Here is a 12712-nt window from a genome sequence, read left to right as displayed (position 1 = left end):
CTCTCCTGGCCACCAGCCCTTGGGAGTTACTTATATTAGGCACAGTTCTCCAGAGAAACAACCAATAGATGCATGTGTGTGTGTGTAGGGGGGGAGAGAGAGAGGGAGAGAGAACTTGGTTTATTTTAAGGACTTGGGTCATGTGATTGTGGGGGCTGGCGACTCTGAAATCTGTGGAGCAGGAGGACAGGCTGGAGGCCTACCCAAGACCTGGCATCGCTGTCTTGTTTTTGCTGCTGCTACAGGACGTGTGGAGGCAGAATCTTTCTTTCCGGGGTGATTGCGTCTTTTCTCAACCCACCGACAGGGCCCATCCATGCTGCAGAAGACAATGTCCTTTTTTGAAAATGCCGAGATCTACAAATCCGTTGCATTTAAAAATACCTCTAGCGACATCTAGATTAATGGCTGACCAAAGTGGATGTCATGGTGTAGCCGAAGGGACACATAAAATTAGCACCGCTGTGGAGGGAGGGGTCCTTATCACTTTAAATCTCTGCATTAGAGGCAAGGCCAAGGCCAAGTCTCCAGTATTTGGACTCAGACCTCTTGCTGTCTTCCTTCTGGGCCTGAGAGATGACTCTGGCTATATGAGCTCAGCTGGACTCGACTCTTTAACAGCTCCAGAAAGGACCTTAAGCTGCCTAAGTGTGAGACCCTGACTGAGTGGAGCTCAGCTCTCTTATCACTGGACAGTGGGATAGAGTGTGTAAGAAGCCACTGTGTCCTTCCCGAGTGCTTTTTAGCAGGAGCCATGGGACACCCCCCCCCCCCCCCGCTAGGTGGAATCGCCCCCACACAGCCCTGTTCCTCAGGACCTGACGCTCCCTCCGTGGGTGGATGTCCCAGGGGCTGCTGCCATCACTGCTGCAGCAGAGAAGGAGCGGTGAGCTTTCCTGGCTACAGGGAGGAGGTGGCCATGTCCCCTGAGGATGGGAGGGATCTCTTCGCCTGGCTTCTGGGAGGCTCCTGAGTGTGTCCACGACTTCCATGGACACTGGGAGGGAGGAAAGAAGTGAGTGAGGTGAAGGGCGTAGAGCTGGGTGAGGGGGAAGGGCCCTCACCATAGGGCTGGCAGGAGCCCAGTGCTCTCAGCACTAGCCATGGTGAAGAAAGAATCTTCTAGCACATGCACCGCTCAAGCGGGACCTGTCCCAGGGCACTGCTCTACAACTGTCCCGACTCCTGTCTCCTCTGGTTTCCTGGACAGGCTTCTAGAATTTTCTAGAGCAATCTGTAGTGGGTGGAGGTGGAGTTCAGTGGTTATGGCCATTAGGCAAGAAGCAGGCCCTCAGTCAATTGATAGCAACAGATAGACAGACAGACAGACAGACAGATGCACATTTTATGTCTGGAAAACTGTCTGAAATTCCACCCCAACGCCTTCTCTCTCCTTTCCAGGCGTGCCCCTGCCTCCTGTGGTCCCATTCCCAAGAGCCCCGTCTTCCGGCTCATGGAGCAACTTCGCTTTGAAATGTCCTACTCCATCCAAACCGTTTCTAGTCTATCATCCCTGGTTTTGTGTCTGAGTTTCCATATACTGAGGCAGCCCATTCTGTGTTCTTGAAGGCCCTGGGGTCGCCATATCCAGCTTCCTGGGAACCCCGGCTAGTGTGCTGCCCACCACTGCTTTTACTCCGAAACACCACTCCAGGGGGACACGGATGACTTATAAGTCTGCAGCTGGGAGTAATAAAAGCTCAGTAGATCGGCACAACCTAGGAAAACTAAATTGACTGGGGTTACTGAGTCTGGAGGAACTGGGATTAAGAACAGGGCACGGGGCGCACCCCGACTGTAGCTCCTTGGAACTACTAGAGGGAGAAATAAGTGCAGGCAGCCTGGGAAGCCAGAAGGGGATTCCTGGCCCCAGGCAGTCTGTGAAAGCTCAGTAGGGATGGACGCCACATCTCTGCTTGTGTCCTGGCTGCCCAGATGGAGTCCAGACCCACTGAGGGTGCCTTGAATCCAGCTGATGCTCGCTAATAGACAGGAGTGTCGAACAAGAACCTCCTAGGACAGCGGCTCTCAGCCTGCGGGTCATGACCCCTTTGGAGGTTGGGCGACCCTTTCACAGGAGAGGAGTCGCGTATCAAATACCTTGTGTACCAGAGACTTACATTACGATTCATAACAGTAGCAAATCAAATTTATGGTCACCACAACAACATAGGAAATAGGGTTGTGGCAGTAGGGAAAGTTGAGAACCACCGCCCTAGAAGATTCTGGAGGAGGAAGAGGATGTCAAGCACTGGCTGAGAACTCCCCCCCGCCCCGAGACAGGGTTTCTCTGTGGAACTCACTTTGTAGACCATACAGAGATCCCTCTGCCTCTGCCTCCCCAGTGCTGGGATTAAAGGTGTGCACCACCACGCCTGGCAGGTTGAGAACCTTAAGTCAAGGCCTGGCTGCCGTCTCACCACACTGTTCCTTGGCTTTGGTGATCTAGGAGGCTGTGCTGAGGATTTGGCGGAGGGAGCGGCCGGCCAGCCTCAGCTCATAAAGAACTTCTCCAGAGGCTCACCGAGGCTGCTTCTAGGCCAGCTGGGTAGGGCTTGCTGGGCACAGGTCCCTGAGTAGGGCTGTACTGCGATGGCGCTGAGTGGGCGAAAGGCTGCCTGTTAAGGAAACCTGGGTGACGGGTGACCCAGCTTCACTCACCAAATGGCTTTCCTACTCCAAGTTCTTGGTCTGGCTGGGCTGCCAGGAGCAGAGTTAAGCTCTACCAGGGAGGCAAGGAGCTGCCCAGTTAGTCCATCACTCCAGCCCTCACTGTTTCCACACCTCTGGGTTAAGAAATGACATTCTGCAAGTGTCACTCGGAGAATGTGTTTGGAGAATGGTTCTGCCCATTTTTCTTTCTTTCTTTTTTTTTTTTGAGACAGGGTCTCTCTGTGTTAGCCTTGTCTGTCCCAGATTCGCTTTGTAGACTAGGCCGGCCTTGAACTCACGGCGATCCACCTGCCTCTGCCAACCAAGTGCTGGGATTAAAGGCGTGCGCCACCACGGCCCGGCTGCTCCCCATCTTTCAATGTCTGCCCTTCCTTCCTTCCTGCTCCTGCCAATGAAGGGTGGGATAACTCTGTGACCTAGAAGGAGCTCCTTTACCCTGCTCATAAGGAGGGGACACAAGCTACTTGCCCTAACTCAGAGAGCCTGGGGGAAACCAAACCAAACCAAACCAAACCAAACCAAACCAAACCCCAAAACCAACAGCTTTACTAGTCTCTAAAGCCGACACAGGCTTCCATTGCTTCCTCCGCCATCACTACCGAGACAGCACCTTGGGAGACCCAGTCCTGGCTCAGTTCCATGAGACGGACCCTAACTCCTCTCTGGGTCATTTGTGCTTCGCTAAACATCTACACTTAGTACAGAGGGTCTCACCCATCTACCATCCATTTCCTCCACCAAGAGAAGAGAGGGTTGGCTGGATGCAGGGAGCTGGGGATCATAGCCAGAGTAGGGCAAGGTGGTCAAGGAGCCTATCAGAAGTGCCCTGAGCCAGCACCTACCTGGCACCGGGGTGGGGGTGGGGGTGGGGGTGGATGGGTGGGGGCACTAGAGAGCTCTCCCATATTTCCTGTGCAGCCCAGGTCTCTGTGCTCACTCATATGTGGGAGGGCTGCGGGTGTGCTATGACTACCACAGGCCGTGGCAGGAGAGGTGCTGGGCTGGACTTAAGTCTAGGTGTTAGGCACCTGCCCACAGCGCATAGGAAGGGAATCCTGCTCGGCCCACGAGACAACCTGAGGCTCAAGGCCTGAGCTCCAGGAGGCACGAGCTGCACGGATGAACTTCAGAAGCAAGAGCAGGTAGAAGAGTCACAGGCCCCGCCATCTTCCCAGGCTATACGAATGCAGGCTTCTTCCAGAGCGCAAGCTTGAATGGTGAGAGATTTTCAGGGGAGTGGCAGGCTTCCCTTTGAGGTCCTGTCCCTTGCCTGTGTCCCTTGGTTCTGTTCCACGGAGACATCAGCCGTAGGATGTGGAAAAGTCAGTTCAGAGGACCCAGAGGGCAGAAAGGTAACAGGCCTGACCACTGGGTAGCTAGCTGGGTCCTAGTTAGAAAGTGGCAGGTGGCCTGGCTCCCTGTATCCAGGCCTGAGTGTCTGTGACCACGTATAAGCCCCATGGGACAGAGGGGAGAATTCAGAGGCCAGTGTACCTGTGAAGACCCCTGGGTCGATCTCAATCAGAAGCCAGCCAGGAGCTGGAATCTGAGGGGCCATATATAGATAGCTCTGATTGCCCACCAGCCACGGTGGCCATTTCTGCTCCTCTGACCTTTCTAGAAGGGGTGCCCTGACTCAGAACAGCAATTCCCAGCTACGGCAAGCACACTGCTTAGCTGAACACACATGCCTGCTGTGATGGGCTCTTGGTCCCAGCCGCCATCTGTGAAGCAGGGCACAGTGTGGCTGGGCCCTTTCCCAGCAGGCTGCATGCTGCATCCCCACAGCTGAAGCTGCCCCTTGAAGAACAGGCACTCGGGGTCTCTGGGTACATTACCTCAATTGTTCTTTTTCCTTCGTGCCCGTCTACATCTTATTCCTTTTCTTTTCCCTTTTTTTTTTGGTTTTTCAAGACAGGGTTTCCCTATGTAGCCTTGGCTGCCCTCGAACTCACAGAGATCTACCTGCCTGTGCCTGTGCTGGGATAAAAGACATGTACCACCACTGCCTGGCTCATCTACATGTCCTTAATTTCAACAGAACACTGTTTTTTGTTTGTTTTTTTTTAAAGATCTATTTATTTTATATACCGCACTCTGCTTGCAAGTACACCTTCAGGCCAGAAGAGGGCATCAGATCTCATTACAGATGGTTGTGAGCCACCACATGGTTGCTGGGAATTGAACTCAGGACCTCTGGAAGAACAGTTGGAGCTCTTAACCTCTGAGCCATCTCTCCAGCCCCAGAACACTGCTTTTTATAGTACATTTTAAAAAGAGCATGGTGGTACACACCATAACCCAGCAATTGGGAGATTAAAGCAAGAAAGTTACAAGTTTGAAGCCAGCCTGGGCCAGATAGTGAGACCCTGTCTGAAAAAAAAAAAAAAAAAAAAAAAAAAACCAAAAACAAAAAAACAAAAGCACGAGTCATCTATTTAAAGAATTTAAAAGGGCATGGCATTTGGAGAAGGTATTCTTTTTACTTTGTGTGTGTGTGTGTGTGTTTGAGACATAGCTTCTCTGTGTAGCCTTGGCAGTTACCACGTTGGCCTCCAACTCACAGAGTCCCGCCTGCCTCTGCCTCCCAAGTGCTGCGCCTGGCCTGAGAAGGTGATTTTTGCTGTGTCCTTACAGCAGAGAGAATCTCAATGGTGAGACAGGGCAAGCAAGCGTCAGCTCAAGCCACCAGTCCCATCACCGGAGCCCCACCCTCAGGAATTAACTTATGCTAATCAGCTGCCAAAGGCTAGCCGCCAACCCCTCCTCCCCCATATACTGTCATCATGAAGCTGGACATTAGCTGTGTCACACAGGATCTTCGGGAGGGCACATTCAAACCACAGCACAAGGGCCTCACACTCAGAGTGAGTCTGCCTCTGTAGGAAAACACACTTGGGTACTCCCTAGCCTCAGCTGGACTCCTATGTCTATCCTGGTTAAGATAAAGTTAGAAACACCCAAATGCCACATCCCTTTGAGCAGCAGCTGTCGGCGGAACTCCATATGGTTGCAGCAGCCAGGAGTCTGAGCTAATAAAAGTTAGAAGAAGAGGAGGAGGAGGAAGATGAAGAAGAAAAAGCAGCAGCAGCAGCAGCAGCAGCAGCAGCAAAGCTGGGAGGTGCTCCCAGGGAGCCACGTGGGCACTACTCAGAGCCGGGGTGGGCAGGGTGGGGAGAAGAGCCAGTGCTGTCAGAAGAGGTCCCGCCCCTGTGCAGCATGCCAAGGTCTAGACCTCATTTTGAACACTCCACTGCTGGAGTAATGGTGAGGTCTGCTGATGTGGATGACTGGCCCTTCTCCTCCAAGCATTTAACGGGAGGATGACAGAGCAGGAAGGAGTCTGGGCAGCTGTGTCCTCCCCCTCCACAGGCATACGCCCTAAGCCTTAACCTCCTGGCTGGGCCTTTCAGGACAGGCTGAAGTTACAAGGACCCTGGAATTGGTGTCCTTAAATAGGAATCCCCACCTTTAATCCCAGCACTCAGGAGGCAGGGGCAGGCAGATCTCTGTGAGTTCGAGGTCAGCCTGGTCTACAAAGAGAGTCCAGGATAGTCAAAGCTACACAGAGAGAGCCTGTCTTGAAAACCAAAACCAAAACCAAAGCCAAACAAAGCAAAAGAGGAAGCTTTTCACTTCTGTGCGTGCCAGGGCACTCAAACCCACAACGTGGGCCCACACCAGATGCTGAACCTGCTGGGGCTTGGATCTTCGGCTTCTAGCCTCTGGATTGTTGTTGCCGATAAGCTAGTCAGCCTCTGGTATTTTGTTCTAGCAGCCTGAAGGAACTAATATACCTGGCAAAAACACAGCCAGGAAGATCTACAGTAAGGACCAACAGGCACACACAGATGTGTCTGTGAATAGCCCTGTGTGCACTTGTGTCTTTTCTCATCTAAGACTCGAAGGTGAGTCAGACGACTGTCTGAACATTTCTACTTAGGGGAGAGGCCTCTCTTCCAATGCCGACGCCACCTCTGTGCATGCTGATGGGGACAGGTAGTGATACTAGTCTGCTGGGGAAAAGCCTCTTATTTAGTGGAGGTAATGGATTATGAGGAGCAGTTATTGGAACCCAATGATCAGGAGGCTACCCTGGCCAGAGTTCAGAGTGGAAATAATGGAGAAATCTTTGCCAAGCCCAGCAGACTCCCAGGAGAGCACACCACGGCCAGAATGGGGCAGAATGGGCTGGAGGGAAGTGTGCCTGAGACATTTAAAACGGTGTCGTTTACAGGCCAGGCATGGTGGCCCAGGCCTGTAATCCCAGCAGAGGCAGGTAGATCACTGTGAGCTCAAGGCCAGCCCGGTCTATATGTTGAGTTCCAGGAAAGCCAGAGCTACATAATGCATAAAGAGACCTTGTCTCAAAAAAGAAAAAAAGAAAAAAAAAAAAAAAAAAAAAAAAAAAAAAAAAGAAAGAAGAAAAAAAAAACCTGAAACAAGCAAGACTACAGGGAGTTTTATGAAGCCTAACCATGTGCCAAGGCACCTGGTGTAAAGCTTCATTCCTCAGTCCCAAGAAGGCACACAGAGAAATGCCCCGACACTGGGGAAAGGGCAGTAAGACCGCACCACCCTGCACATCAGAGGTGGAGGCCATGGCAAGAGCTCAGAAGAGACACTGGATTTAAAAACAGCTTCCGGCAATCTCTAAAATGATGGCATTTGTTCCAAAAAGAAGGAACCCTCCCCTGCCCCACCAGGCTACTCTAGGGCCTGTGGTTAGCTTGGCCACTACAGAGGTTGCTATGTCCCTGGCCAGTGTCCCTGGCAGCTGTAGAAAGCAACAAAGCAGGTCCTGACATTAGAAGCCTCTGTGCCTTTATCACTGGAAATGCTTGGAAGAGATCAAAAAGGAAGGCTCCTCTGCGCTGGCAATTCATGTGATCCTGCAAGGGCTCGCCAGGAATAGGGAGGCCCAACTCTCCCATCAGGCTTTGCTCTCCTCCTGCCACCTCAGCAGAGGCCCCAGACTACACCTGCCCTATGGGATCCTGTGGTGCCAAGGCTGGGCAGCATGCCACTCCTCTCTCCAAGAACACCTCGGCCTGGCCGGATGCCAGGCACAGTCAAGCTTGTGGCCATCAGGGATTTCCTGAAAACTGGCAAAGCCCAGAACCCTAAACGCAAACGCACAGCAATCTCACAGCAATACTGGCAGCCTGATAAACCAGTTGCAGGGCTGACACAGGGGAACCAAGTGTTTCCTGCGGACACACCATGCGGACAGTCTATACACGTATCTCTGTAGCACAGAGACTGGCTAATAGCTATTAAAAACCTGCAGGTTTTCAACACTGTACCAAGGATACTGGTGATGGTGGGGCCTCCACTCTCAGGAAGTGCATGGCTTTGTCTGACAAACAAAAGGTTTATAAAAAAAAAAGTCATGGGGGGGAGGGCAACTATGAGTGATTAAACACTGTGCACTATGTTAGAACTGACATGCTAACTACATGCCGGAGCGTGGGCTGGAGGCTCAGGAAGGTGGCCCACCGAAGGTCAAGAGTGTGTGATGGTACATTCCAGGTGGAGGAAGAGTAAGACGTGACAGTGACGGAACCGGCCTGCTCGGAGTGTGGTGGCCTTCCTATTGGCTCAACTATCAAGATTCTCTTAGGAGGGGAACGATGACCTTTGAAGGTCACCATGCTTGTCTCTCGCAGACAAGGGGGTCAGCAGGGGCTCTCCAGGTGCTTGGACATTGTCCAGCTCCTCTTGGGTCAGTGATACGTGTATAGAGCCCTGTGTGTTTGGGTCTTGTTAGTGGGCGTGGTTTCTGTTCCTCGGGCATAGGGCAGCCCTGCTATTCTGGACAGCACCCAGAGCCACAAATCCAGGCCATGCTGAGGTGAGGCCGGTCAGACCAACAGGAGAACAGCTCTGTCAATTAGGGATGTACCACACCAGGAGTAAATCTGCCCAGCTGGACTCTCACAGGGAAGCAAGAAGCTGGGGTTCGGATGAGAGTCTCTAACATGTGGCACTCTACGGAGGTAGTGGAAGTTTTAAGAGGTGGGGACTCGTGGGAGGTCTTGGGACCCTGGCTCCTTCCCGCCTGGATGAGGTGAGCAGCATCCTCAGCCACACACTCCTTGCCTTGATGTGCCTCCCGACCACAGGCCCCAGTGAGTACTACCTGAGACCTCTGAAGCTGTGAGCCAAAACAGAGCTTTGCCACTTAAAGCGGAATACGTCATGTATTGGTCATACTAACAGCCGACTAAGACAGAAGGGATTCTGGTCAACTCGGAGATGCTGTCTCCTCTTATTGTACTATTCCATGAAACGGGACAATACAGTCTGAAACTTTGGGGACAGAAGAGAAGCCACTGGACTGAGGAGGCGGTGACGATGTACCTTCCATGTATCCGTCCCTTACTCTCTGTCAGACCATCTCTTCCCCAGGACTCCTTAAAGATGGCAAGTGTGAGCCCCCAAACCCCAGCCACATGAGGAAGCAGGAGGCCTAGGTGAGGGGTGTGATGGGTAAGAGTCGGGGGGGATGGCTTTCCGTTTCCTCATGAGCACATGTTCCAGACTGCTTCTGATCCTGGAACTCCTTGCTTTAGGCCTGAAGAGAAAGGGCACACAATCTTGCCCTTAGCTCAGCTATCCCCAAAGTAGGCCAGATCCTCTTGGTTGCCATGAGAACACATCTTGATTGGCAGTGCCAACAAAATTTCACACACTTGATAGCATTTGCTCTGCTCAGCACCCAGGATCCCTCTCTGGGAAAGGAGAAAACACAACTCAGAGAGGCTAAGACAGGGCCCAAGGTCACAGCAGGCTGAGCCACCCAGGCTTGACCCTAGACCTTTCTCAATTCACACTGTTCCTAAAGAGAAGAGGATGACTCTGCATTATTTCAAGGCCTGGCATCCTGCTTGCACCCTTTGAACTATGTGCAAGGCCTTTCCACAAGTGATAAGCTGGAGAGTCTCCAAGCAAGAAAACAGTCCCTGAATCTTACAAGTGGCACCAGCAGCCATATGCACTGGCTCACGATGAACTACCATACCGTTCTGATTTGCTTCTATGTACAGACCACAAAACAGGGGAAACAGAGGCACAGGACAGGAGCACTGACTCCAAATTTGGGCCTTACAGGTAGTGCTCGCCAGCTCTGTGTACCTCTTGAAATTTTTTGCAAGATCAGGTGACTTGTCTGAGGAGAGTGTGTGAGGCTCTGAAACTGCCTCAGAAAGATCAAGGATTCAATTCCTTGAGGATCGCAGGAGTTATGGACCAACGCTTCGTCTAACCCTGTATATGTTCTGAACACACAGAAATCTGGCGTCCACGGCTAGGCAGTAGCTCAGTTGGAAGAACGTTTGTCTAGCTTGTACAAGGCCCAGAGCTTGATCTCCAGTAACACGCAAACTGGGTGTGGTAGCCCATGCTTGTAATCCTGGGGGGCAAGGGTGGGGTGGGCTACGCAGTGAGTTAAGAGGCCACGGACATATGAGACCTTGCTTCAAAACCCCAAAACTCAACATTTATTGACAAACATGTTATCAAATATAGGAGAAAGTCCTATGTGAGTGGGAGTGGCCAAACTGCCTTGCCTGCCAGGAGGAAACTAAGATGGAAATAGTATGGGGGGACCAGGGTGGGGGGGCACAGTGGGGGGCGAGGGGCTGGGGGTGGTGTTGGGAGAGCCACTCAGACTGCAGTGCAAATCTGGCTAGACATTCCGCTTGCTGGTTTCAGGGTCCTAGAAAACACCCTGCTCATTTGTCACAGCCACTTGGAAATCCCTGAGCTCCATTTGCACATACCGAAGGCCAAGGACCATTTCCTGGAAGGGCTCTGATCCCCACATTACAGGCAGCATGGGGCAGCTCTCCAGGTTCACAGCCCTTATCATCAGCCACAGGGCCACTGGTGCCCCAGAAAAGAGGGAGATCTGTTTAACCCTGCCTCTTCCCTTTAGGCCTCCCAGGCCTGTGGTTGGAGAGGTGCCAAAAGAGCCAAAATAGAAGACCCTAAAGGGGAGGCCCAGGTTCTACAATGCAGTGTGTAATTAGATCAGATACCCTAAGCATCAGCCTCCTCCCTGAGACCCACAGCCTCCACTGGTGGCCTTCTACCTAGTGCTTGCCAACACTGCCTTCACTCTCCCTCACCCCCGCCCCCCTCAATAAGGGCTTGTCGGTCTCTTCTGTGCTTTGGTATTCTTCAGAACAGCGCTCCCAGGACTGGGGAAACAGCATGCGATGTGTACAACCCTCTAACCGTCTATTGTGCAAATAGCTTATAATGGTCTGGAAAATCCATTTTCTGTGTGAGCGCGACAGTGTTACCATGGAGGCCATACAAGGTCGGCTTCTAGTTTTCAAAAGACAGGAGAAACACACATCACTAAAGTTATGTGGTGTAAAATGTTATCTTTCTTTGATGGTTCCACCCAGGGGAAGGTACCCGAGGATCAGCAGCCTCCGGGGCATCACTGTGGATGTTGTCAGGAAAACTAGAAGCAAAGGTGGAAGGCTTACATCTCCCAAGTCCCCAAGTCTCTACTTTTTTTTCTCTTTTGCAGCATACACCTTAGGAACAAACTCCAGAGGCACATCATTAGGGCGTGAGGGAAGCCATGGAACAGAATTCCAGGGAGATGTGGATCCAATTAGGTTCTAGAAGCTCCTCCAGGAAGTTGTCCCTACGGCCTCTTCTATCAGAAATTGGAAAAAACCTCACAAAGGTCAGCTGAGGTTTTCCCCACCCCCATCTGCAGCAGACTGCTTATCTGCTGGGGTCTGTGTGAGTCTATATACCACAAAGCCAGACCAAAGCAATCTGATCACGTTCTGCAGAGCGCCTCAGCCACTTTCCCCAAAAGAAACTGAGAAAGGAAAACAAAAACCCGAGAGGTGGGTGCCCCATCAGCCCTCGAACAGAGAGAACTGCTCAGATTTGTAGTTTGCCCCTAACCAGTGGGGTCATGAGCAGGCTGAGGGTAGAGCACTGGCCGCAGCCTCCGTTCCTGCTGGGGAAGAAACCAAGCCTTGCTTCATTCTGGCCAAGACTTAGGCAGGGGCTCACGGCCAGGACCAGCAAAGTTAGGGGAGGTGAAAACACAACACACAGTATCTCCAGGTGGCAAATGACCTAGAGACTGAAATCTTACCAGCCCTAGGGACATGCCTCAGAAGTTGGATTTTGCAGATAACTGAGCATTCCCTGGGGACCCTTGGAAGAGGATGGGCAGAGAGGACGAGAACCCTGGCCCATCTCAGGCATGCATCTGTCTCCTCTCTCATCAACTCTCCCTGGGAAACCTGCGGGGGAGAGGAGCAGGGACAATGGTCCAACAGGTCCCCCCCTTTACCAGCCTCTCGGGGTCAGCCTTCCCCACCCTAGCCTGAGGCCCAAATTCAGCGGGAACGCAGAGGCACCTGCAGCCACAGCGCTCCATCCCCGCGGAGGAGTGGGGGGGACCCTGGGCGGTGCCTCCTGGCGCTCATCTCGCCACCCACCCGTCGTAGGGGCGGGGCGCTCCGGGAGCCGCCGCACCCCTATGCCCCCTCCCCGCGCTCACCTGGCGCAGGTGCTGCAGCAGCGTCCCCGCCTCCTCCCGCCGGCCCTGGCGCACCATCCGCAGCAGCTCCTGGACCATGCCGACGCGCCGGTGGTAGGGGGGTAGCCCAGCGCCCGCGCGCCCCGCCTTGTCCCCGGCGCGCAGTAGCAGCGACGCCCAGAAGTCGGGTCTTTCGCGGCGGGGGCCGGGCGCCGCGCCCGGGCTGGCTCTCTCCGCCAGGCTGCCCTTGGTCTGCCGAGTGCCCATGCCGCCGCCCACCCAAGGGCTGCGCCCGTCGGACCAAGGCCGCGTCCCCCGCCGGCTGCGCGCCTCCCGGGCGGCAACTTTGGGGGAACTGTTGCGCGCGGGAGGCGCGGGCGCGGGGCGGGGGCGGCTGCGGCCCGCGTTCCCCTCGCTCCTCCCTCCTCGCTGCCCCGGCGCGCTCTCCCGGCGCTCGCCGCCAGCCCGTCGGCCCCGCCCCACCCCGCCGGCCGCCCCGCCCCGCCCCCGCGCCGC

At 53.6% G+C, this 12712-nt stretch overlaps 1 protein-coding gene across 1 annotated transcript in view; it reads right to left on the bottom strand.

The window, feature by feature from the left end:
• The window catches only part of LRRC75A (leucine rich repeat containing 75A), a 43697-nt gene extending 31043 nt beyond the window's left edge, over positions 1–12654 (bottom strand). Inside the window, exon 1 of the mRNA XM_084762780.1 lies at positions 12218–12654. Within this exon, the coding sequence (XP_084618906.1) occupies positions 12218–12463 (246 nt within the window). The 5' untranslated portion in view covers positions 12464–12654. The remainder of the gene's footprint in view (positions 1–12217) is intronic.
• Positions 12655–12712: the final 58 nt, after the last annotated feature.

The sequence above is a fragment of the Acomys minous genome, assembly GCF_964271855.1.
Source record: "Acomys minous genome assembly, chromosome: 16".
In the NCBI taxonomy this organism is placed as follows: Eukaryota; Metazoa; Chordata; class Mammalia; order Rodentia; family Muridae; genus Acomys; species Acomys minous.
The sequence above is the reverse complement of the archived record's forward strand: the minus strand, read 5'-3'. Positions and strand labels throughout refer to the sequence as shown.